The sequence below is a fragment of the Calonectris borealis genome, chromosome Z, assembly GCF_964195595.1.
Source record: "Calonectris borealis chromosome Z, bCalBor7.hap1.2, whole genome shotgun sequence".
In the NCBI taxonomy this organism is placed as follows: Eukaryota; Metazoa; Chordata; class Aves; order Procellariiformes; family Procellariidae; genus Calonectris; species Calonectris borealis.
Window position 1 is genome coordinate 76,537,088 of NC_134352.1, and position 26,366 is coordinate 76,563,453.

Here is a 26,366-nt window from a genome sequence, read left to right on the forward strand (position 1 = left end):
AGACGACATGACATGAGACCTTCTGTATGTATATTTGGAGAGAATACTCCTGCAGTGCTTAGGTCTTAGGTTGGATGCACACTCTTCCCTGCACACTCATGGGCACAAGACCAAGCCTCAAGATCCAGGTAGCCCATCACACCACTCGAATCCGGGCACCTTAACTGAACAGCGTTTGCACAACAACCAAAGCCTACTCAGATGTCTACAAACAAACCACACGTTCCTGCGTGCATCTACAAACCGTCTCCTATACAGAAAACCCAGAGAACACCCCCAAAAAGCAAAACAACTAGTTCAACCATGCCAGGGAGATGCCCTGGGGAGTTGGATGGGCTGATTGATCTGGGAGGAAGCAGAGTCCAGAAAGAGCTGGTCGCATCCCCATCAGCCAACAAATGCCACACGGAGAAGGTTGGACAATGTGGGGAGGGGAGAGAGGGACATATCTACAGTTGGTTTCTCTTCGAAAAGCCAATTTGCATGGCTTTGCTGTGCATTTTGAAGGCTGTTTACTGGCCCAGGCTTTGTCTTAGCTGAAATGTGGGCAGCATTTCTAACGAGGCGCATGCAAACCGGAGCTCCCAGGAGGCTTTGCAGCAGAACCGATTGCAAAAGATTAGCGCCAGGGCTTAAGAGAGCAAGAGGGAAGGGAAAGTAATGAAACAAAATCTCTCTTTCTTTTCCTCGCTTGAGGAATGATGGGGGCTAATTGCTTGTTGCTGGTGAGAAAGAGAGGAGATAGCAGCTTCTGCGCCCATCAATAAATTAACCCCGGCATGTGGCATCTGAAACGCATTCATTTCCAGAGACGTTTATCTCTTTGTCTCTTCTCCTGGGTGAAAACATAATTATTGTTTAAACATGAGTTAATTCAGCAAGGTGAGGATCAATAAAGCAGAATTACTCCTCTTTTAAAAGCAGAGAAATCTCAATCTGGGACAGACGTGGACATAACTCTGGCAGAGCTGACGGATGGGGAAGATGCTTTGGTCATGGCAGGAGCCTGGGGAAGCAGAGCTCTCTCTTCCCAGGACTGCTGTAGCCCTTGGGTCTACTGGGAACAGCTAAGTCCAGCCACAGGCAGTCATGGCAATGAATAGAAAGAGCTGAAATCATCCACGCATGTACACTTTACCACCTGACACACAGTCAGGCATCTCCACCATGTACACACTTCCCACGTAAAGAGCTTTGGCAAAGCCTCAGGGCTCATGCTGTGGCCTCTCCCTTTCCTTTGAGGGTGCCCAAGCCCTACTAGGGAGATAGCCTTTGCATGGCAGGGACCTCCGCCAGTGCTGCTCTCGCACGACGGAGCCCCTGGCCAACCAAAGGTGCGAGTGTTGCAGCAGGCAGCATCGCTTCCATGCTCTGCTGAGCTTTCCCCATCACCTTCCTCTATCTGAAATAAATCATCAGCAGCCTCCGCCTGGAGAAGAAAACTCAGGAAAGAAAACTGAGCTACCCATGATAACAGGGAGGGCACCGAGCTCTCCTGTATGGTCTTCAGCCAGTTCTGCCTCCTCTGACCCCTCCTGTTTCTTCTTGCAGCTCCTGTCCATCCCTCTATGCTCGCTGGGAGCTATGCAGATGGGGACAGCCCCGTGGCTGCCTCGGGCAATGCCCGTCTCTGGAGGCAGGCTGCCTCCCATCCGGCAGCCCTGTCTGAAGCTGGTTTACTTTTAGTGCTTACCCATGCACTGGGGGACATTCCTGGACCACTTGCTCAGCAAGTCTGGCAGGAGGGCCAAACACCAACCTATTCTGGCAGCTAACCCCTGCAAGCCTCATCTCTTTTTTCCCTGCTTCCAATTTTACCCAGTGCATTGCCTTTTCCTCTGCTAAATTCAAGAGCTCTGAGGTGGCTGTTCAAAACGATCCTGCGCCGGCTGCCCGGGCTGGGCTGGGGAAGGGCATGCATTCAATGCAGCGGCAGCGATCCCACCTACGCTGAGCATGCTGCCAGAGCCTGCCAGAGGCACCCAGCATGAGGGGCTGAGCAGCGCGGGGTGACCGGTGTAGCAGCAATAGGATTAGCCATGAGTGCACTGTGCAACTCCCAGCTGGCAGCAGTGACTCCAGCGGCACCCACAGTTCCACCCATCAGCCCCAAAATAGCATCAACGCCAGAGCCAAAGACCCCGTGGTGGAGGTGTGCTGGGAGCAATCCCCATTTGATGGCTTGAGCTATTCTGGGAGTGAAGACACAACCCGGGAAATCAGGAATGTTTCTCCTGGGGAGTGGCATCCCCTGCCCGCAGCCCCATCCCTGTGCCCCCCGGTCGGGGTGACACAAGGGACCACGGTGTGGAGGAACCCCTCGCTAACACCCTCTTTCGCTGCCCCTTTGCCCCATTCCTGCAGCAGGACACTCAAAACCCCCTGTCCGAGCCAGCACATTAGTGACACCCTCCGAGCATCCCCCTGGGGCTACCCCGAGTGATGGCTCCGGTCTCCCACCACACAGTGCCCACTCCCAAGGGCAGCTGGAAGCAGCAGTGCCCAGCGGGGTGATGCAGGAGTAATTTTAGCAACCTGTCATGGATGTGAAGCAAGGGAGCTCTGTGACCAGAGGGAGGGAGGGTACCCACATCCGCTGACCTCTGAGCCCCTCCACCCCCCCCCAACCTTGGGGAGCATCCTGGGCTCCTGCATCCCAGACAAATGCACCCTTTGCTCTGCCAGCTCCCAGGAGAAGGACCAAAGATGAGCAGCAGAAGGGTTAACACAAGAGCAGCCTCACCTCCTCTGAGTCCGATGCTGCTTTTATTAATCCGTGTGGCACTTTGCAGGACGCTCCAGTAATCACCAGGGTGCACGTGAGAGCCAGGAGCGGGTGGCTGGCCTCACTGCGCCATGCTCGTGCTCACTTAACAGCTTGTCACATCCTCCTCACTCAAGTATTCAGTGCTAATGCATCTCTTAAAGTGCTTCATGAGCTATTAAAGTCGAGCGTGCCTCAAGTGCATGATAAATGGACTCTATGCCAGCGTATTCCCCCCACTCCACCCCGTCCCTGCCACCAGTGGGATTAATCCATCCTCCCACCCCATTCCCGCTGCGCTTTCCCAGCCCAAGTGCCTGGATGGTGGGGGATGAGCCCCGAGGTTGGCTGGTGAGGGGAGGCTGCAGTGGGGCAGGGGGTGAGCTCTGGGTAGGGGGGATGGAGCACACCCCTCAGGTCTCCAGCGCAGGGCAGACGCTCCCCAACTTCACCTGCATGTGTGCAGCCTCTCCAAGCTGGGCATGGTGGGGTGGGCAAGGAGAGCTGCTGCTCCAAAGCCTGTGCCCAGAGCATTGCCTCGGTGTTTCAGAGAGATGCCCAGGAGGGACGCATGGTGCCTCTGGCGAACAGATTGAGGACAGTCCTGGAACTGCCCTACTAGCTTTCCTCCAGCTCTTATACCCAATATTCCTCCCTCTCTCCTTTTTATGTCCCCCAGTGCCGAGCAGCCTCTCTGGCTCCTGCAGACAGGGAGAGCTCTGCCTCACTCCGCGCACCCCCTCCAGGCACCTGTTGATGCACTCAGGTCTCAGCAGCTCCGGTTTCGAGCTGGTGCCCCTAACATCTCCCTCCCAGACGCAGCTGGGTAAGGGAAGGAGGAGGGACACAGGGATGGGGAGGCTGTGCTGCCAAATCCCTGAAGCCTGCTGGATCATGGAGCAGAAGGTGACAGTCGTTGCAGTTCACCTGGCCAGGGGCCTTGCCTGGGGCTGTGCTCTCTGCGCCAGCACGCTGCTGCCGGTGGCGAAATGCGTGGCCCTGGCCAGCGCTGGTGAGGAGCAGCATTTGTCTCTCTGTCTAGACAACACATTTCAAGTGTGTGTAGCCCTGAAGTACCTGACAGTGTTTTGTGCATCTCCCTGTGCGACAGGTCTGGGCTGCCGTCCCCACAGCACGGAGGGAAGCAGTATGGTGCATCCAAGGGATGCTCTGGCAACCTTGACACGGGGTCCTTCAAGGCTTCCCAGGCAGTGGTCCTGCAAGCACAGCAGGACCAAGCAGCATTGCTTCTCTGCAGAAAGCATCACGCCACCACAAGCAGCACACAGCTCAGCACACAAATGCTTCGAGTATGTGCCCTGGGAAGGTGCTGGGAACACTCCTGTAACACCACCCAGCAAGTTCCCTCCATGTCCGGAGAGTAGCTGTCCCCACACGATGGGGACATGCCACTGAAGCCCATCTGCTTCGTGTCCAAGCAAGCAAGGCTGTCAGCTTCCAGCAATGTAAACCCACCCAGTTGGATTTAGGGGAGCTCAGCAGGGTGCTCTGGGTGGGTTCCTCAATCCCACAGAGCCCACGGATGCACAGATGTCCTTATCGGAGTGAATCAGCAAAATTCTCCTCTATAATCCACTGAAAGCAACAACAGCCAGGCTGACTGCCAGGGATCCAGTGAGTTTTGGAGGTCCCCCATTTTGTCCCTTTTTTGCAGGTCTGCCATAGTTGACCACACAGCGGGACCCAACCCACCGCACCATAACCTTCCTGCTCCTGCCTGGACCCAGGATCACCGGTGTCTCTAAAATTTCGTCTCTCTAAAGCCATTGCTAAGGTAAGCCCCAAATCCTCTGCCAACCTGGAGAGGCAGGAGCTAGTGGTGGGCACAGATGGGTGGTGGCAATGGGGGCAAAGTCACTCCAAGGAAATGAAAGCAGGATGAGGCACCCATCATGGTCATGGGGCAGGGTGCTGGGGCTTGGGGCTGTCACTCTGCCGCTTCTTCCCACCCGCTCATCCCTTCATGGTGGGTTGCACAGAGCAGCGGGCAGTGGGGGTGAAGGGCTGGGAAGCGGTGCCCTGGCTGTAGGGGCACCCTGGGACATGGGGGGTGTGGGCAGGGTGAGGGGAACCAGTGGGTGTTGGGGGGATGCAGGATGCCCAAACCCCCAGCCGCAGGCAGGAGGGGACACGTGCATCACGGAGAGGAGAGAAGTGATAACATCCAGAAATGTAGTATCAGAAAGCCTGGAGACTGCACTCAGCTTGCCCCAGGAGAGAGGCCGGAGGAGTGGCACTGACATTTTTTGGGACCCCCAAGGTGGGAGAGGTGGGAAGAGACTTACCCAGCTGGCTGTGTCTCTGGGCGTACACCACCACCACTGCGGCAAGCACCACGCAGCAGGCTGACGGGACAGGGTTAGCCATCTATGGAAGCAAACACAGGCAGGAGCAGTCAGGGTTTGCCCCCAGGAAACCTTGCACACAGTGTGCCGAGAGCCGGTCCCTCCTGGGCAGCCGAAGGGCGTGATGGGACCGCAAGGAGATGGCCACGATGCGAGACTTCATCTCAGCTACAGGGGAACTTGCTGCAAAATGAGGCGTTTTTCTGGCGCACGCTTCATCACTCAGTGGCCTGTGGCACTTTCCATGGGAGCTGCCAGCACAACCAGGTGCCTGGAGGCGATGAAAAGCCTTGCACAAACACTGCATTTTCCTCATCTCATTTTCAACCTTCCCCTTAAGAAAGTAAAATCCTGGTGCTGGGCTCTCCTTGGCAGCTGCAGCATCACCCTAGGAGCAGACACTGCCTGCAAGTGGGTTGCAGAGTTTTTTTGAAGAGATGGGAGCACACCCAGGCACTTCACAGCAGTAGCCAGTGCTTAAGATGTGCAAGATGCAGATCCCAGCACAGGCAGCTGCTGCTGCTGCTCTGGTGTGCCCCTAGCACTAGCACCGAGCATCATGCTGTCCGCCAGCCCAATGCAACAGCAGCAGCAGCATTTCTGGGCATGCCAGGGACAGCGTAACCCTCATCAGTGTCTTTGCAGTGACCAACGGGTGCTGCATGCTGCCTCAGCCTCCTGCCATTGACACCCCAATGGCCCACGGTTGGCCCCCATCTCTCTGGGCTGGAAGAGGGGCAGAGGCTGCTCCGTCACAGTGAGCCATGCCATGTCCCTGGGGATGCTGGGGTGCAGGGAGGTGTGTCCTGGGGTGTCTCCCCAGAGTGGGGGACAGCTAAGAAGGCAGGCAGGTGGAGACATGCTGGGCTTTAGGGACAAGCAAGGAACATGCTCCTTGCACCAATGAGCCTCCCTGGGAGCGGACAAATGGTAGCAACAATGGCAAGGATGCCCTGCGCAGCCCTGCCAGGCTTAGAGACACCTGAGCTCTCCTCTTCTTGCAGCCAGGGCTGGTGGAGGAGACCAGAGCTGGGAGGGAGCTGCTGGCGATGGCGACGGGGATGCCGGCCCACCCGCCAGGAGGTAAATAGCACCATGCGTGAAAAGCAAATTACACCTTCAAAACCGTTTAAACCTCTCTAATCTCCAGCGCCGTATCGGTAACGCGCGGAGGATTGGCTTTTAATCTAGAACATGCGTATGGGCTCGTTAGCCAGATGGCATCCATTTAAACCTAAATAAAGGGGGAGCTGTACCGGCCAGAGAAAAAAACTCAGCAAAATGTATTCCATTATCCAACATGGCCATTGCAGGAGCCCAGATGGCCTCAGGTTCGCAGCAGGACACAAGCCTTCGCAGGGCTGGTAGGGAAGGCAAGCATGGCTGGGAGGGATGTCACGAGCAGATTTTGGGGTGCAGCTTGGTCTCAAATGCCTCTCAGGGGCAGGGATGCTGGAGGGACAGGGACCCTGAAAATGGGGAGCCGTGAGAGAGGCAGAGAAGAGACCCACGGCCTCACTGCTGAATTTGCAGCACTGGGTTTGGGCAGCAAGGGCTGGCAGCGAGAGCTGTGGTGGCAGAGCACTGACATGCCAGCCCCAGCCCCTGCTCCCAGCCCAGCCCCAGCCCTCCCGGGTCACCTTGAGCAAATTACTCTCACCGCCTCCCCCGTGCCTCAGTTTCCCCACCTGTAAAATAGAGATAATGAAGGTGACCTTTGAAAGCTCTGGGAGAGGAGCGCTAAGTGCTAATTACAACATCGTTATCATTCACTCTGCTTCTTCTCTCCTGCTCCTCTTTTTCTCCGTGCCTGCTCTCTGCTCTGCCCCCTCCAATGTGTCCCCACCACGCTTGCAGTGTGGCTCCCCTGCTGCCACCCCTGCTGCCTGTGCACTAGCTGCCATCACAAGCGGCAGCTTGGGGAGCGCGTGATGGCCAGGACCCGAGGTAGGTGGCAATGACACGTCCTGGGGCAGTACTGGTACACGGGGGCCCGAGCAGCTTGGGAGCTGCCTGCAAGCCAGGAGCCGACTCTCCCTACCAATCCCAAATTCACTTCCCACTGAATATTCCCTCCCTACAGCCCTGGAAGTTGGTGGGTGGCACCAGGAATTGAAGCACACAAGGAGCTGCACCAGGGCCAGAGCCCCCCCTGCATCGCAGCCCAGGTACCCCCAGGTAGCGCAGCCATCCCATCTCTGGGGACAGTGGCAATGATGGGACGCAGGACGGGAGCCCCCCCGGCAATCAGCCTGCTCTTTGAAAAGCGTGAGATCTGCTCGCCATAGCCTTCAGTTTGGCTCACGTCGGTGCAAATATCATTGCCAACCATCATGCTCTACATCTTGGTCCTGCCAGGGAGCAAAGCCACTCACTCTCCCCTGCTGCTCCTCGTCTTATCGGTCATTAAAATAATTGCTGCTGCTTCTGCCTGCGTGCCTGGCAGCCTCACCCGAGACTGAACTCACGTGGAGACAGGCACCAGCGTTACGTGGCAAAGGACGATCCCTGCCCTGAAGCACTGACAGTCTCGAGCGTGATGCTGTTCGGCTACAGGTGGAAAAAGAGAGAGGGGACAGACGTGGCCGAGGTCCCTGGGGACTCTGTGGCGTGGGCAGGACACAGGCAGAGGCTCCCAGTGCTGACACAGAGACCTCACCGCTCAGCTGCTTTTGCCCTGCAAAACCTCATTTCTTCTCGGAGATGAGCCCTGCCGCCAGGCAGGAGCCAGAGCTATTTTAGTGTGAAAAATCTAGCCAGAAAATCAACTTTTTTTCACTTGAATCGCAATTTCCCATGCAGTATTTGCTTTGTTTGCCTGTTTTGCCCAAAGCCATGTTGATTTTTTTTTTTTCCAAGCACATAACAAAACCTTCGCAATTTCTGCAGATGCTTCTAATGCAAATTTCCATTTGCTGTATTTGCTCATTTAACAGTCTCTCTAGCAAAAGCAGCACCCTGGCACACGGGAGCACGGGCCAGCGAGCAGCAGCGCAGCAGGCGTGCAGCTCCCTGGGCTGTGTCCCCGCTCCGGCAGGGACCAGTTGAAAGGTGATGGTGGAGAACTGCATTCATTACACAGCAAACCCAGCAGTGGGAAACTCAATCTTTTGCAGAAAAAGAGGTTGGAGAATATTTGCTTTTGCCCCTGTAGTGAATCATTTCTTGGTGGCAGAGAGGAAAGAGGAGTCTGGGCAGGAGCAGTGGGAGGTGGGGTGGCATACAAGATGTGGTGGCCCAGCAGCTCTGGAGCTGAAGCCACCTCGGGCAGCCTGCTCACTGTCCCCAGCTTGTTTTGGGAGAGACCAACTAGTTGATCCTTCTCTGCCTTGTTCTGCGCTCCAAGGGTAATGAGGACATCAGTCATGGCTACTCTGAGCAGAAAGCAACTCAACGTAGACATGAATATGGTCCCCTGTGGCAACTCTCGGTCTAAACCAAATGTGTTTTCAGTTGTGCTTTCCCTGAGGTGGATCAGGCTATGTGGAAGGGGGTTGTGGCCAGACCTACATGAAGACAAGCCCAGAAGCTGCCCCTGCAAGCAGGATTGAAGAGGCACAGCGATGTGACATTAACTGCTGTGGTGTGATGGGATGAGGACAGTCCTGAGGTGGGCAGCAAGAACAAAGAGGATTATGTATCCAGGCAAAAAGTAGGATGCCACCATCTGCTGAACAGCCCCAGTGTCCTCTTCGGAGCAGGCAGAGATGGATCCTTTCCAGCTCCCCCTTAGAAGGATCCCCAAAGCCATGGCACTGGCGACAGCCTGCTGGAAATGGCAGCTCCAGGGCAGGGCTGTCCCTGGCTGGCGAGGGATGTGGGCTGCACCCCAGCCTCCCCCCGCAACTCTTACCTGCCACAGTCCCCTCCCAGCCACGATAAACAAGTAAGACCCCATTCTGGAAGGGGGGGTTCCCACAAAAAAAAAAGGGATCATTTCAAACCCTAGCATTCTCACAATAAAGTCTTCTGTCGGGCAATTCCCCGCCGGCTGCTGTTACGGGGCCTGGCTCTGAAGTGGCTACCCGGGGGAGAAAAAAGCTCCGCTAAGTCGTGTCCTCCCCGTGCACCCCCACCGCAGCCTTGCCCAGAGCCTTCCAAAGGAGCCCGCAGCGCCTGTACTGCAAGCACCAACTGTAGACACTGTGGTGTGCCTGTACTGCAGACAGCAACTGTAGACGCTACGGTACAACCTCTACTGCAGACACCAGCTGAGACGCCATGGTACGCCTGTACTGCAGGCACCAACTGTACACACTATGGTACGCCTGTCGTGCACACACTGACTGCAGACACTACCGTACTCCTGTACTGCAGATGCCAACTGTAGACACTACAGTACACCTGTACTGCAGATGCTGACTGTAGACACCGCAGGACACCTATACTGCAGGAGAGGTCACGATCTGGCTTTCCCCAAGGAGTGATGCTACGCCTGTAGTGCAGATGCCAACTGTAGCCATTACAGTGCACCTGCGCTGGAGACACTAGCAGCAGACATCTCCTGGGGCCCCACAGAAACACCCTTACCAAAGCCACCCTCGATCGCTCAGCCCAGCCCTTTGCTAGCAGAGATCCTGCCACAGCTTTCCCCAGCCCCAGGGATCTGGGGTGCCTCTGGCAAGATGCCATCTCTCCTGGAAGGCAGTGCGTGCTACTGGGACGAACAGTGAAGCACCGCAGAGGGCAGGGCATCCTCCGATCCCAGCTCCCGCAGGGATTGCACCACTCGTGGGCAGTCCTGTGGGCAGGGGGGCAGCCCTGGGAGCAGTGCTTGGGTGCCCAAAAGCACCAAGTGCTGTCTCCTCCCTTCAGACCTCCCCTGGCAGCAAGGCAAGGGAAAGGCAAGGAAAGGCAAGGCAAGGCAAAGGCAAGGCAAGGCAAGGCAAAAATAGTTGTTGCTTAATGCTGTACACTTGCTAAAAGCCCTAAAACCTCCTGGTCTCACAATGCGCCATTCGTGCTGAACTCCACTTTGCCACTTAAGAGGACAAGAGAAAAGAGCGGCTTTATCATCTCCTTAATACGTGCTATCAGAAAGCCTTACCTGCAGGACCAGAGCCCCTGCCGCTTGAAAAGCCTTCTTAAATCTAATTTAAACACCCACTGTCAACAGGGCGATTAGCACTGCCCCCCCGGACTACGAGTGCCATGGGGATGACTGGGGCCAGCTGAAATTAATTCGCTCACAGCTCTTGCAGGCTGCAACTTTCCTCCCTCCACCTTCTCCCTTTCCAGTAATGAAGCAGAGATGCTGAGTGAGAGGATGCCCTTGAGGAAGGAGCCCCCCACGGCAGAGCCCTCCATCACTGTGCCTCTGCAGTGGGAGGGAAGTGCCGCTGGACCCCTGGGCAGCTGCGCAGACTCTCCTGCCCTCGTAGTCTAGGAGAGATGGACATAAGGTGGAAGGATGTCTCTCAAAAGATCTCCCAGCTGCTTTGCTTGAAGACGTGCCCCTGAAGGTAGTCGTAGGCTTGCAGGACTCTTGGCTCCACCACATGCATGCTGAAGCCATCATCCCTGGATGTTGCTGGTAGGATGTCTCAGTGAGAAAGGCAGTGACCAAAGCTGCTCCCTGTGCCCGTGGGGATGAAGAAAGTGGCTCTCCTAGTGGGACCATCAGCCCAGCTAAAACCAGAGCTGCTTTCCAGAGGGTACTGCAGAGCCCCCTGGGACTCCCAGGGGGAGCTGGGATGGTTTGGGGAGGAACAAGCAACCCATGAAATGTCTCAGGCTGTTTGACAGCCTGCCTGAGTGGTGAGCTGGCTCCCAGGACAGGAAATTTCTTGCTCCTGTGGATCACAGCGATGTGCTCCCACTAGGGCAAGGAGCTGTGGAAAGGCTGGCGGGGCCTTGAGACCCCCAGGAGCAATGTCCTCGCCCTGCAGGATTTCTGCTCCAGGAGCAAGGTGGGTTCCTTGCTCAAATCACACCGTGCAGCTCCTCCGAACTGACCAAGCAAGCCCTAATGCATCAGGACGCTGCAGCCCACACCCTGACCCCCATAGGACAAGGGACACATGCAGGGGTGCCTCCTCCATGCCCCAAGAACAGGCAGGGGAACCATTCTTGCAGCATGTCTCCCTGCCAGCCACATCCTACCTCCATGAGCAACGCCAGGAGAGCAGCCCACAGGTACACCACTGGGAACCTCTCCAGTGACCCTGCCTACCGACAGCCCTTGGTGGTACAGCCATCACGGGGCAACGCTGCTTCACAGGCAAGCTGCCTGCCGCTGCCCATCCCCTCTTCCCGCTCAGAGGCTTGAAGAGGGACGTTTCCCACAGCCTGTACCTGTCCTCGCAACGACCATCACGTTAACTGGCCTTTCTGCAAGTGGAGGGCAGTGGTCCAAGCCCAGCCATCTGCTCCAGCGGTGATAAAAGCCAATGGAAAGCACAGCATACTAATAAGCATCGCACGTCTTCGAAATTGGTGCTGGGAGAAAGCACGGCAGGGCAGGAAGGGGCCTGAATCCCCACGGTGGAGGTTTCGGAGGATCACTGCCCCCAGCCTATTCCTCAATAACACCCGTGCCACCCAGGCAGGAATTCAGCTGAGCCGCTGTACCTGAGCCCCACTCCTCCACACCCCACATCCATGCCCAGATAGCCTCTGAGATGGAGGAAAGCTTGGACCAATGATGGGAAACACCATTTTCATCCCCTTTTTACTCAACTTTCCTCCACGCTGAGCGTTTTTCAGCTCCCTGCAGAGAGAGATTGCAGGAATCAATAGGGTATTTGCTTCTATTAAAGAAGTGCCAAGGATGGTGTTTTTTTTCTGGAGTCTCCATTCAAGTTCGGTCTTGGGTTGGTTTCTTCCATAGATGCTTCCCCCAGTGGCGTGGAGCTGATTGCGCCATGCCAGGGACAGACAGAGGAGATCAGAGAAGGGAGGGAGATGGGAGATGGGAGACAGGAGATGGGAGATGCTTGTGGTCCAGGTGTTTCCCAGTGCTCCTCCCTGGAAGCTGGAGAAATCACCCAAGAGGGGTGCAACTGGGGACAGATCCTGCTCACTCCACCTCTCCAAGCTGTGATTACTGTGGGAAGGAGCTCTTGGTGTCACACTGAATTTTGGCACTCCAGTTCCCAGGCTCCACTCACGGAAACAGAATATTAATGATGGGGAACAAAACCCAAAACAAAATACAAAAGCAAAACCCAACTCCCATACACTGAGCAAAGAGCCCCAAATGTTTTAGGGAGATCCTGCTGCCTCACACCAGGTTCAGTTTCTGATTTCCAGGAAAACGCTTGCAACATTTCTTATTTTTGTCCGCGGGGCTGCATTGCCCTTCAAACCCCCCAGGATTTTGCTCACAACCCTGCTTTTTGCCTTGAGAAGAGTCTGTGGCCAGACTGCTTTACGAACTTCCCAACACCCCTTAAGATGCAAACCTCCAGGGCAGAGGAAAGCATCCTAGTGTTGAAATCTAGACCGTGCCATAGTCATGCACCATCCTGAGCAAAACAAAGAGGAAAGGGAGGACAGACTGAGCTCGTTGTCCAGACTTCCTCCATCAGCTGGATGCCTGTGGCACAGTGGTCATGGCGTAGGACTGCAGGGTGTTCCCAAGTCTTTCCAAGCCTCAGGAGCCTGGTCGCTGGTCGTGGTGATTTTGGGGGGGGTCTGGCCACAGGACTTTTAACATTCCACTCAATGGCACCTGGGGATGCAGGGACAAAGGGGTTTGTTTTGAAATATGAAGACTGCACCTCTTAGCAGCCCAAACTTGCTTCTCTGGAGGTCTGTTTTCTGCAGCACCCAGGCAAGGGGCTGGATACCAGTGGGTCCGAGCTCCCTGGTGCTGGGGTTACCCCGGTGCTACCATGCCAGAGAGGTGAAGGGCACTGCGCTGCGGTAGAAGCACAGGGGCAAGCGAGGTGCTGCCCCAACCCAACCGCTGGCACCCTGCAGCCTGCAGAACACCTTCCCTCCAGTGCAGGCAGGACCACGCTGGCTTGGGCCCAGAAAACCTCCCGGTGGTGATGTTCCCAAGCCAGGGAGAGCTACAGCTCACTCCCAAATCAACAAACACAGCCAAGGACTGAGGTCACAGCATCGCTGCTCAGAAAATAGGACAGGTTTGCTTTTTGCCAGCATGCCAAGACAGAGCTGGAGGAGGATAAGAGCCTGAAGCCCATGTTGCAGGGCCTCAGAGACATGAACAGGATTGGAGTGAGGAGTGCTGGAAGAGACCTCGGCAGCCCATCTTGTCCAGGGAGGGAATAAGATGCTGGTTTAGCAGCTGGGAGCCTAAGGGAGGGAGCATCCAGTTGTACAGAGCTTTCTGGGCATTTTAATTTTGGCTTGTTTATTTGTTTGGGCTTTTTTTCTTTAAGTGCTTGGCACGAAGGAAGCCACTCCAATGACTGTGACGCCACCTCCCCAGAGACACCTCAGGATGATTTGTTTTCCTTTGCTTCATCTCTTGCCCATGCCTGCAGAATGAGCTGGCAGGAGGATGGGGTGGGCAGGGGCCAGGCAGCCTCCGGAGTCCAGGGAGGGCAGCGGGCACTGTTGGAGGCAGGCAGGGGCTCAGGATGCGGGGGACCGTGTGCTCCCCACTGGTCTCTGCTTGGTGTCCTTCCCCGTCCAGGTCCCACAGGAGATGCTGGGCCCCCCGCTCTGCAACCCGTCCACCTGTCCCGGGAGCTCCCTCCATCCCTTGGAATGTGGGTCTCCTTCCCAGCATGGGGGACAGCAAACGGCATGGGGAGAGCATCAGGATGGTCCGAGGACCCTGGCCCCGGGCAGGCTGTGAGTCTACTCCAGCCCTCCCCTCTCGCCTGCCACCCCATGGGGTGCAGGGGGTCCTCTGGGCCCTCACCAGATGGGGTGCCCCAAAGGAGGAGTGCCACTGCGGGTGGGCGAGCGGGATGAAAGGCATTCCACTGCTGGCTTACATACTTGCCAAGCTGCTCTGCACACATCTGCTCGTGAAATGCATACAGCTGCACTGCACCCATCCCTGGTCCTGCCCCGCTGCACCCTTCACGAGCCCCCTGGCCCCTCTGCACCCCGACCCACCCTGCCTCCGTGGCCCCAGGCTCCCCCCAGCTGAACCAGCAGGTTTTGCAGGGGAGACGGCCACGGCAGGTCATGCCTCATGGCCTCGTGCTCGTGGGTTTGCATGAGCACCACATGCCTCCGAACACTCGCAGAGCAATCAGGGCATGAATTTGCAAATAATGCAACAGGACAGTGTCCTGGACAGTGGTCCCTGCAATGCCCTCACACCACCAACCAGCCTGGGGTCACCAGCCCACAAGCTGCTATGGGGACGCAGGCCACCCCAGGCAGCCAGGACAAGAAGTGACATTGGGGACATTTGTCTTGCACCTGCCTCCCTCACCACTGTAAGGATGCTGCCCAAAACTTGGGCAGGGAAAAGCACAGGCTGGAGAGAAATGCTGCCCACTCTGCAGCCAGATGGGGTTTGGTGCTCATTGCTTCTCCCAGTTCTATCCAGTTTCTCCATCCTGCTTGCCCCATGCCGTCCCGCAGCCTCCCAGCATGCCCCGTGCAACCTGCTGGGGACTGTCCCCAAACGCCACAGCGGAACCTGTTTTTTGTAGCGGGTAACTGAGCATGCTGCAAAATGGTGAGCTGGGGGAAACTGAGGCACACTGCTCCATGACACCCCAGGGACAACTGAGGAGAGTGGCAGTGCAGGGAGGGACTAATCCTCCCCTTTGGCAGGGGCAGCCCATGTCAGGGCCAGTGGTGCTGCGGCAGCTTTCTAATGCCAGCAGCCCCTTTGGTAGACATGGGGATGTGCTGCAGAGGCAAGCCTAGGGACAGCGGTGGGACTAGGGACAGTGACAGGACCGGGGACAGTGATGGGACCGGGGCTGGCAGTGGGACTGGAGCAATGCTTGCAAACGCCCTCCTGGGAAAGTAGTGGGGAGGAACGGACCCCTTTCTCTGCAACCTCCCAGATGGCTCCACTCGCACGTCGAGCCTCACCACGCGCCAGCAGCTGTCTTGCCGTCACCGCCACCTTGGCTTGCAGCAGGACCTCACCGACCCCAGCCTGCCTGCCGCCTGGCATAGCCTGTACTGAGCTGGGGGAAAAGCAGCTGCGTGAGGCCGAAACACAGGGTTCTTCCCTCTCCGGCATTGCTGAAACAGGCTGGGGGCACCCACAAACCCCAGGCTGGTGCCACTCACCTGGCCTCCAACTGCTGCCTCTTCGGGAGGCTCCAAATGCTCCAGCCCAGAGCCGCCGGAGCACGTGAGGCGAGCCCAGTGGGCCACCGAAGGCACCTCCGAAACCCCCTGCGGATCCTCGCCCTCCCCGGGGTCTTGCCCAGCCCCGCAGACGGCGTTTGCTGAGAGCGAGCAGAGGATGAGAAGAGAGGAACGGAGTTGGCCGGAGGCAGCTGTGCTGAAATAAAAGGCAAGAAAGTCTCTCGCCCAAAACTACAGGAAAATTTAATTATCAAGGACAAAACACCATCTGTTTGTGCGGACTGTGACCTCCTGCTGGCCCCTGGCTTTAACAGCTCTTAAATTAGCATGTTTGTTAGGGGGTATTAGCTGTCTGACATCAGGGAAGCAGTTCCCGCAGGGTGAGGAGGAGGACGGAGTGGCTGTACAGCGAAACACGTGCCGGGGCGGCGCGGCGGGCTCAGCGGCGATGGGGGAAACAAAACACCCCTTTGGAAACGAGGATCCCCCCTGAGCATGGCTCTTGCTAGCAGCGATAAGCTCTGGCAAGCCCAGCATTGCTGCGTGCTGTCACTGGCAGGTAAGCTGTGGTGTGAGACTGTATTTGGGTCTCAGCCTCTTTCCGAAAAAGAAAGAGCCAAGAAGATGTATGCTCGGAGGAAGATTTTGCTATGTAAAGCCAGCAGAATTAAATGAATACTCAACATAGGAGAAATTGGGTTAAAACCCAATTTGTTTCCAGCCCTGCAAGGGAGGGAAGATGCACACATTGGTACCACACCTGGGAACTGATTCAGTCCACAACTGATGCCAAACTGTGCAGATCCTTTCTTTCTTTCTCATGGTTTGTGGGGTACAGTACTCAAGGTGGGCATACCATCACCTTCCTACCTACCAACACTGGCTGCAGTGAGCAGAAAATGGTCTGAAGCCAATCTGGCTGTTTAGCAGAAAAACAACTCAGCTGGGAGAGGTTTCACTTTGCCAGATCCCAGCAGCTTTTTTCTCCAGCACCTGAGCTTTGCTCTGCGAGGTCTGCTCAGCGGCTACGGCTCCGAAGGTGGCCATGCTGCCAGACCCAGGAGTGAGCAGGGGAGTGCCCGACACTCCTCCTGCCTGGCCCCACACTCTCCGCCACTGCTGGCGCACGTCACCCTGCTGCCCATCACCCTGCTGCCCATCACCCTGCTGCCCATCACTCTGCTGCCCATCACCCTGCTGCCCTTCACCCTGCTGCCCTTCACCCTGCCCCACTGGCCAGCCTCTTGCTGGACTCTCCTGGCTCTCCTTTCCCTCCAACTCACAGAACCATCACCTACCTCCCATTCCCATCCCCCTGACAGGTCAGCTCCCCTCCAACTCTGTGCCATGTTCATACGCCTTAAAACTAGCAAGGGGTTTTGTCCCCGTGCTCAAGATGAAAGCCAGCGTCAGGTCTCATCCTGTGTATCTGCCCCTCCTCAAGCTCCTCTCCCTCCAGTGATCTCCCTGTCTCTTCCACCCCCAAAACCATGCCAAGTCTTTACTCCTTCTCACCTTTGCAGGCAAAACAGCTGGTATATGAAAAGCAGCCCTTGCAATGCCGAACTTTGCTTGGAGGTCCCCTTGCCCACCTGCACCCCAGTGGCCTCCATCCCAAGAGGCTGGTGCTCCTCAAACCGCTTGCCCGAATCCTGCGCTCATCCCTCCCCTCTCTTGGGGGCCAGGCAGCAGGCAGGGACCCGGCTGCCAGCCCCTGCCCGGCCCGCTGCCTTCCACTGCGCGTGGCTGGGCAGATGCGGACCACGTGTGTGCTTTATTTCAGGTCCCTTCCTGCAAGCTCCAGCACTGAAGGAGGAAAAAAACCAGCAGCCGAGAGCAGCCGTGGAGTCCCCAGCGGCCTCCAGCCCCCTCCCAAACTCTGGCTCAACTCCATCCACTGGGGCAAGACTCCATTTAGGGGAGGGCTTGTTTTTTAATTAGAAAATATTCATCAGCGTTTAAAAATAAAATAATAAAAAAAGTGTCAACCAGATGGGGCTGCGAAAGCTGGGGCGTTTTGGCTCCCAACCGAGCGCTTTGATAGAAAGGCTCTTTGGAAAACGCCGTAGAAAATATTTAATTTCTCCCAAGGCCTGCATATGGGGCTCATCACTCGTGCATATTGCACAGGAATATTCATGTGCGCTGGCCTCCTGCTACAGGATGACGAGGGTTCGCCGGTGCAGCATGCGAGAGGGGCTCCTTCCCCTCCCTTCTTTTTTTTTTTCTTTGGAAGAGGAAAGCGCTGTATTTCACTTTCAATCCCCAAATATTCCTCAACGGCAGAACAAAGGAAAAACTGAGCCAGAGTCAAGTCTACTTGTACTCATCAGCTTGCTGTGCTCACCGCAGAGTAAAGCCACAGATGAGCAGCAAACGTAGGGAAACACATTTCTGCCCCCAGTTTTGCTCTGTTCCAGTTTCCTGAGCCCGTTGCGATGGTGCCTTGATGGAAAGCAGGAACCCAACTTCCATCTCGCTGGCACGGCAGGAGGTTTCAGTTCAAATCCCAGCTCTCCACCCCAGGGATGTGGAGGTTGCTCATCCTGGACCTGCTACTGGGCATATCCTTTAGCTAATACCCTTCTGCGAAACTCAGGGAGGGTGGAAATACTCCACCGTGGCTGCTGAGCTGACCCTGTCCCAGCAAGGGGACAACTGCCACTGCTCACTCGGTCCCCCATCTCCCACCGGCAGTGCTGGCTCCCTCCCTTTCACCTCAGCTTTTGGCTCGGCAGCATTTGGGCTGAGGGCTTTTCTGCCACAAACCAATGAGCTGTTTTGGAAGGAACCAAACTCACGCCAAGCATCTTCTCACCCTCTCTCAGGGATGCTCACCTCCAGCAAACGCTCCCTTCCTCCCCGTAAGCCACCACCTCCGAGGTGCTCTACCTCCTGCCCTGCAGCCTGCTGAGGCTGCCTGACCTTCTCTAGCTTTTCCTAAAGGGTTTGTGCTCCCTGTCTCCAGCTCTGGCTGCACCCCTCATGCCCATCGCCCCTCCGAGCTGCTCTCTGCAGCTCCAGCACCTCCCAGCACCATGCGCAACAGCCCTCACCGGACCAGATCCTGCCCCGCCCCAAAAAAGCTTTCTTCCTCCTGGCAGATGGAAACTCTGAGTGCTAATTAAGAGAAACTCTGGCCAAGGAGCGAGGGCAGGAAAAGAATCCATCTGAGTTCACTATCTCTGTGGCTGAAGTGAAGCCGACAGCAGCTTGGGGAGAGGGCACAGCTCCCGCCGGGGTTGCAGAGGAGTCTCTGACCAGAGCAGTACATTTGTGCAGGGGTCAAACCAAAGTTCTTAAACACACACATGAAAAGTATTGATAAAAAATCTATCGAATCTTCAAAACAGAAATCACTCCTAAATAACCGTGGACACAAACACGCACACACACACATGCACGCTTTATTAATTTTGTTATTTTTGGGCAACTTTTCCCAGCCAGAGGGGAAATTTGATGCCAGGTACATGCCTAGGCAGGGTCTACAAGATCCACTATGGAAAAAAAAAATCAATTAAAAAAAGTCCTTAAACCACATCTGGAGCATTGTGCCCAGTTTTGGGGCTCTGGTACAAGATGGGCATTGCTGACCTCCAGCAAGTCCAGCGAAGGGCCATCAGGGTGGTGATGAGGCTGAAGCACATGGGGATGAGGACAAGTTGAGAAAACAGGGTTTGTCCAGTCCAGAGAAGGGATGGTTTTGGGGGGACCTAACAGCAACCTGTCAGCGCCTAGAGGGAGGTTACTGACATGATGGAGACAGACCCTTTCCCTCCACGGTGGGAAGATAAGAGACAACAGGCATGAGCTTCAACAGGAGAGGTTCAGACTTGCCCTAAGGAAGATGTTTCCCCATGAGGACAATCATGGAAGAGGGACCCAGAGAGGTTGTGGAATCTCCAGCCCTGGAGGTTTTCAAGACACAGATGGGCAAACTAAACTGGTCTGCACTCAGTATTCACCCTGCTTGGGGCAGGAGGTTGGACTAGAGACCTCCTAAGGTCACTTCTCAGCTGGATGGATGTATCAGAACGCCATTGCCGCGCAAAATTAAATATAAAAAAAACTCCCCCACAAATTCTGGGAGGGGGACAGCTCAGCCCAGAGCTCCTTTCAAACATGTTGGAAAGCAAAATCTGTTTGAACAAATCTGACCAGTTCTTTGCTTGAAGCAGGACAGAGACCACAGGCTGCAACACAGCAGGGCCAGATCCTGCACTCAGCCCATCCCCACCGATGAAGTGGAGACTGAGGACATGGCCGTCTTCCCCTCTTCCAAACCTCCTTCTGTAGGGACCGACTCGCACGAAACCGGTAAGTGATTAACGAGCGGCCAAGCCCGTCAGCACGCAGGCTGCGTGCATGGGCGCTTGCGTGCGTGCGCGCCGCTCCCCGAGACTTGGCGGGGAGGGGAGCTGGGGGGAAGAGCGCTGACAAGCAGATGATTAATTGAAATGCAAGGGGGAGGCAAAGTAACGTCCGCTAAAACTATCAGGCAGTGCGAGCATGGGAAAGAAACTCGGAGATGCTGTCCCCATCCCTGCTCCGCACGCATCGCGCCTCCCAGCTCCAAGCTGCTCGCCAGTCCCTTCCTGGCTTCTATTTTTGCAGGTGCAATTTCATATTTGAAAATAACCATGCTGCACACGCACGTATATTTTTTTCCTCCCCAGCCCCCGGTTCATTGCACACGGAAACGGCAGCGATGGGAGAGCAAACCTCCCAGTCTGCAGCACACAGCAGCAGTTATACATCCAAGTGCTCGTTACCCAGTGCCACTGGGTGAAGGTGCCCGCAGCCTGGGCTCTCCGCGCTGCCTGCACCACCTGCACTTCCAAGTGGCACAGGCTTGAAAATGCACATAAAGTTACCATTTTGCGCTAAAATAATAATAAGAAAAAAAGAAGGAAACAATAAAATAAAAGAGGCTGAAAGCTCAAGCCTGGCTCAGCTCTGAAACCTTGCTCAGAGTCTGTAAATTATATCCCAAGCATCGGAGCTGGCACGATTGCACCATCAGCAAAGAGGGCAAGCAGCTTCTCTTCCTCATCTGGCGCAGACGGGCTCAGCTTGGGTCACCAAATAAATAGCATGGAGATGCAAAGTGGTACATGCTGTTCCCCTGCACCGCTGCTGGGAAAAGCACAAAAGGCGACTGGACGGGGATATCCTAGGGGGAGGTTTGAAGGAGCAACAAAGGGGTTTTGTTATGGCCAAGGTCAAGGCTAGCACCCCAGGAGCCTCCTGCCTGCAGCTCCTCCTCCAAGAAGGACCAAAGGGAAGACCAAACGGTCTTCCCACGGAGAGGAGAGGATCCTGAGCTTCACAGCCTTGGGTTGGAAAATTAGGGATGTGATCTCGCCAGTGGCCTCTGGATGCAACCATAACGCAGATGACAAACCTGAGCTCCTTGCCTAAGCGTGCGCCCAGCAAGAGTCGAGTGAGCAGGGCTTTACGGAGGCTAGCAGGAAGGTGATTTACGCTGGGGTAAAACAGGACCCAAATTTGGACTGCTGGAGCACGGTTATTACCAGCTTTTGCTCAGCAAACCAGACGACTGGCTCGGAAAATTAACTTGGTGCGTTGTTCAGCACTTTGCCGCTCAGGTAATGAGCGGAGCTGTAGGCAATTGCATCGGAGGGTTTCACGAACCGCTTGTACCATTGACATGGTTTAACAGACTGCTGTTTATGGGACAGAGCAGTATTTAAAAGACACATTTCTCTCAGAGCCACACATAAAATTTGATAGCTAAATAGCTGTAAATGCTACTGAAGTCTGACAACTCGAAGAGGAATCGAGGGTCTGTCATGTGGAGTATCCGCCAATACACCCGGCCCCGCAGAGCCAGCGAGACTTCCAGTCTCATAAAACCTTTTTTATATTGGAAGTGAGAATTTGTGCAGCGCATATGAACTCTCTTTTATTGGGCTGGTGTGATGCTGAGAAAATGCAGTTAAAGTTGTACAAGTCCTCCTTGGAGCACTATCGGGGCGCCTATAAATTAAAAGCTTTATCCTGGAATGGGTTTACTAAATAAACCCGCTTTAATTCGGGCTCACGCCGAGTGGCAGGAGCTCCCAACGGGAGTGGATGCCTCCCCTCACACTGCCCATTCGCACCGGCAGAGTGGGGCCAGCCCCGAGCGAGAAGGGCTCTGGTCCATCTCCCTGCTCTTGGGGCCAAGAAGAGCATCCCAACAACAGAGCATCCTCAAGAGCCTGGTACTGCCCTCCTCTCCCCCAGCGTAGGGGTTTTACCCTCCTAAAGCATCCACGGCCCCCCACGATGCTCCCGGCTCGCAGTCCCAGCCCAGCTGCTGCCCTGAACCTGGTCCAGACCCCCGTGCCTACGCAGCTGATTCGGAGAGCTCTTGGGAGCATCCTGGGCTGGAAGGACCACAGACCCACCTTCGGCACCCAGTGGAAATGGAGTATTTCCGAACCTTCACGAAGGCCTGGAGTGCTCCGGTTGGGGAGGAAGATTTGGGCCAGCTCCCTTATCCCCCAAAGACTCCTACATCTCCACTCTACAGCTGCATTAATTATTTCATCTTAGTCTGGCTTCCTCATTAAGCTAACCTAGACGGCCCGCGGCTGAGTGACAGTGAGCTAGTCTGCAAGAATCCAAGCCAGCAGCGCTGGAAGCCATAGGCTTGATGTGATTTACGCCGACTAATATTACACATATCTCAAACACGCAATCTTTAGAGGACCTGAGGCTGCCGGACGGACGGAGGAAAGCCCACGCAGAGCCGTCAGCGCAGCATCCGGACGGAGTCCGGGTATCGGCATCTCACCCCGCGCTTGGCCAGGAGGGTCGAGCCTGACTGTGGGAGCAATTCCCTCACGGATGCCCTGGAGCCACGGGGAGCGGAAAGCCCCGGCACTGCTGCCAGCGGACCCGTGTGTGACACAAAACATCTGTGTCAAAGCAAAGGCCGGGAAGCACGACTCCTCTGGCACTGGCCGCGGGACAGCCCCTTCACCCCACTGATGGGGCTGAGAGTTCAGCTAATTTTGGCATTGGGGTCCCCTTGGGATGTCTGGCTTTCACGGGCTGTAAGAATGATGCTTCGGGGCACTACGCAGATCCCCTTTTTCCAATACTGCCAAATCCGAGGCTTTTGTGTGAATCCACCGTGTTTTGCCGTCTCTGCAAACAAGTGTATAGAAATATAAGACTTCAGCCCTTTGGAAGCCTCCAGGGAAAATTCAAAGCAATGAAGAAATATGAGTTGTTTTTCCATGAACCCATTGAAAAAAGGAAAAAAATAACCCCTGAAAAACCCCACATTACTTTTCAGCCCGCTTTTGCCAGCAGTACAGGTCTTTTTCCCACAGTCTAAGGAATCAACACATTTTCAAATCACTCCTGCTTATGGTATTGAATATCAGAAAACGATTGCCTTTCATTCAGCAGCTGTTTTGGGACACTGAGGGAAAAGGCAGGCAGTCTAAACTTAGCAAAACACGACGAAAGGCTTCAATGCATTTAAAAACTAGTTGCAAGGACTGGAACAGGAAAGGAGAGGTCTGCAAGGGGTGCGTGCGAAGAGGAAGATTTAGGGGTGCTGGCATCCTTCCACAGCCCCAATCTCTCCCGGTAGCAGAGGGACCATCATAGCTCTGCTCCACTCCTCCACCTCCTTGGAAAAATTCAGGGATGTGTCCTCATTTCCCCAGGAAAATCAGCAGTATGTCCTAATTTACCCACCTTCAGCCTTTCTGATGAGTGGATGCCCTGGCAACTCTGTGCTGCCAGTGGGGAGTGGGCAGCTCCAAAAATAAACCAAGCAGCTTGGTGCATTAAGAGGAAACCCAACGGAGGGAAGAGCAACAGGGGATGGAGGATTTGCTGAAATAAGTTTGCCCTGAAGCACTGGAAGGAGAAAAGCCCTGGTCTCCTACAGGCTTGTGCCATTTAATCCCTCTGCGCCCCCAGCAATAGCTCCAATCTCCTGCTCATCCTATGTCCCCTGCCCCATTTATAGGGAGGGGACCCAAACCCCAGAGCTGTTCTGAAACGAGGGTACCTGGTCACCGACTCCGGTGGCTTTCTCTATCTATTACACCCAGCTGCAACCGGCCAGCAGGATGGCGAGCCTTTGCCGGGGAAGGCTGACAGCCCAGAAGACCACAAGAAGGGGACTAAAAGGGAGGGGAGATGGGGACAGCCAAACCTGGCAGGTATCAGCACTCAAGTTGGGTCATGCAGTCCATCAGCCTGGGTCAAAAATCCCCAACGATACCGCTGGGTGAGGCACCAGAGCAGGGCACCTTGTCTCCATCCTATCTGACCCCTGGTTCCCACCTGGCCCCCACAGAGCCACAAAAAAAGCCTTAATGCCACCAGGTAAGCAAAGAGCCGCGACCGCCAGGCTTCTAACAAAGACAAACTGCCTCTCTCCTTCCTCCCAGATTGCAAGCAGATGTGTGCTTAAATTACCTGCTGCTGACTGCAACGCTTAGCAAAGCGCCGTGGTCTAGCAGCAGAACGAAGGAAAAATGTGTGAAACGAGGGAGGGGAGGATTAGCGGGAATTCTGCTGGCTCTGGTAGGGCAAAGCATCGCTGTTGCAGAAAACAAATGTCACTTCCATCACAAGAGGTGCATTCATGACAGCCAGCACAAGGGAAACCCTGACCTGGCTAAAGACACCGATGAAATTAAGAAAGCTTGGGGAAAGGCTGCAGGGTTGGGTCCTTCCCCAAAAGGAATTGCTCCCAGCCACAGCATGCTACAGGAGCAGCCCTGCTTCCGTTACATGGCCTTGGCTTCCTCTTTCAAAGAAACCCTTCAAGCCTGTGCACCCCACTGCCTGCACGGCTCGTACACCCTGGCTCCAGGCAGCTTTGAACTGCCTGACCCAGCTGCTGCCAGTGTTGGCTCCTGCAGTGGGCTGCATGCGTTCACCCGTCCTCCTCTGTGGGTTTCCCCAGCGATGCCTTGGGAAGTTCACCAGCAGCCCCCACGCCAAGGAGGGTGCAGACACCCAGGGCCCATCTCGGTGGTGCTAAGAATGATGTTAGTGGAGGAAAAGCCTGGAGAAAGGTACCCCCACTGTGCTGGCCCACCATGATGCATGGGGCAGATGGGACCATTGGGCTCTGCACCACCTCCGCCCCTACTCAGAGCCAGCTTGCACCCATGCTGGTGGTAGCTTTCGCCTCATGGGAGGCTGCCCAAAGCCTGAGGCATCAGGCCAGGTCTTTGTACCAACTGTCAGGCTCCAGGCAATGCCTCCTTACAGAGCTGGGATGTGGGTGCAGCCCAGGAGAGCCCAGATGCTGCATTTCTACCACACCATTGGAGAAGCGGCTTGCTGCAAGGATCCCTGGTCTCTGGAAGAGCATCCAATGGGGTCTCCCATCTCCCAGCAGCATCCTGCACAGCAGGACAGCATTTTGCAAGCTGAGCCATACAAATCAAGCCCAACCTGCTCCCCTTCCCCCTTGCCGCTCCTGGCTTGCTCTCTGCCGAGCCCTTGAGGGTCACACGTGGCGTCCCACTTCCCGGCACAGCTCCGCCGGCTGGAGCAAAGAGCAGAGTCAGACCCCAAATTGCAGATTAGTGCGTTGGGTTCATGCACGGGAAACAAAAGATCGGAAATCTCTGAAGTGCACAGCTGGAATCCACACCCCAACCATGTTTTTGTGAGATATCACGTACGTTTTTAAAAGCTGTCTAGAGAGGGTCCTGCTTTAAAACAGCCTGGCGGCTGCTGCACTGACACCACCGCCTGTCACGCTGACCAGGACCTTCGATTGTTCCCTGTCCCCCCCAGGCCATGCTCATCTGTAGCCTTTAGCTGTAGGTTATGAAATTATTCAAGGAAAGGATTAAACGTCCTCCTCTGCGTTCATTCATTCAGCACCAGCTGTGGAGGGAAGGGAAGGACGTGCAACCCAGAAAAATCACTACGGGATTCTATGTGCCAACACCCCAAAATGATGGTCCCCAGAAACCCTGGGCTTTCTCTCTCCATCATATTTATGGCCTCACAAGGTCACTGCAAGCAGCCGTAAGGTGCTCACGTGGTACCATGAAGAATGGGGACCACAAAAGCACTCATCTCCCTCTCACACTGCAAATGTGTTTTCTTCTCCTTTCAAGGCTCCTGCAACAGCAACTATACTTTTGTGGGATGCCTAACTATGGGGTCTTTCTTTGCCCCTTTCCACATACCAGGCCTCTGGGCTAAAAGTCACCCAAGATGAGATCAAATATCCTTACGAGATGCTCACCTACCCTGTTCCTCAACACCGCTGGTCTCCCAACCTAGGAGAGCTCCCAACCAAGGAGCCCCCCAGCATGCTGCAGGAGCCTGGGTGACAGTTTATTCCCCTTAGGGCTTCATTTCTTCCTCACTGCTTCTTCTCCCCATCTCTCATGCTGCCTGGGTTGCAGGCTGCCCTCTCAGCCTGGCTTCATGGGACTTTTGCTTCACCTTAATTCACAGCTGCCATCTGCGAGCCCTTCCTGCCCGCGTTGCCAGCTGGGAATGACGGGCGAGCCTTGCCTACGCCCGCTCCTTCCCAGGGCTCCTCCACCCCGAAGCATCATCCACAATAATCTCGCAGCAAGTGTTTCCTCCAGGAGAACACGGTTCCCTCCATTAAAATTGACCTCGGCAAAGCGTCAGCTTCTCCATCCCTCCTGCCCGCTTCGTTTGGACCAGGGGAATCAACACGAGACATTGCATTTCCAATTGAAACCATTAGCTTAAAAGCCCAGTTTGAAATTAAAGGCCCAACCCAGTGACGTGCCACAACCAGCCTCCCCAGAAAGAGAATATTTGGGGAGCCTCTCCAGTGTTTGTCCTTTAGGGACTGTAGAGAAGGTGCAGTGTGGTGCCGGGATCCAGCAGACACCGTGCTCAATGCACTCGCCATGCTGAGGCACAGAGCAGGACCCCACACCTCATTTGGAAAACCACTTTCCCAGACATGCAATAAATACTGGAGCAGCAATACCCAGTGGTATGGCCGCAGGCTCACCCTGACGTGGGGAAGAGCCAGGCCAAGCTGAGCT

The 26,366-nt window shown here is 55.4% G+C and overlaps 1 protein-coding gene across 2 annotated transcripts in view; it reads right to left on the bottom strand.

The window, feature by feature from the left end:
• CNTFR (ciliary neurotrophic factor receptor) overlaps positions 1 to 26,366 on the bottom strand; it is a 212,016-nt gene that overhangs the window by 84,109 nt on the left and 101,541 nt on the right. For both annotated transcript variants that reach the window (XM_075138023.1, XM_075138022.1), the window contains exon 3: positions 5,071 to 5,152. In XM_075138023.1, coding sequence (XP_074994124.1) covers positions 5,071 to 5,152 — 82 coding nt within the window. The remainder of the gene's footprint in view (positions 1 to 5,070; positions 5,153 to 26,366) is intronic.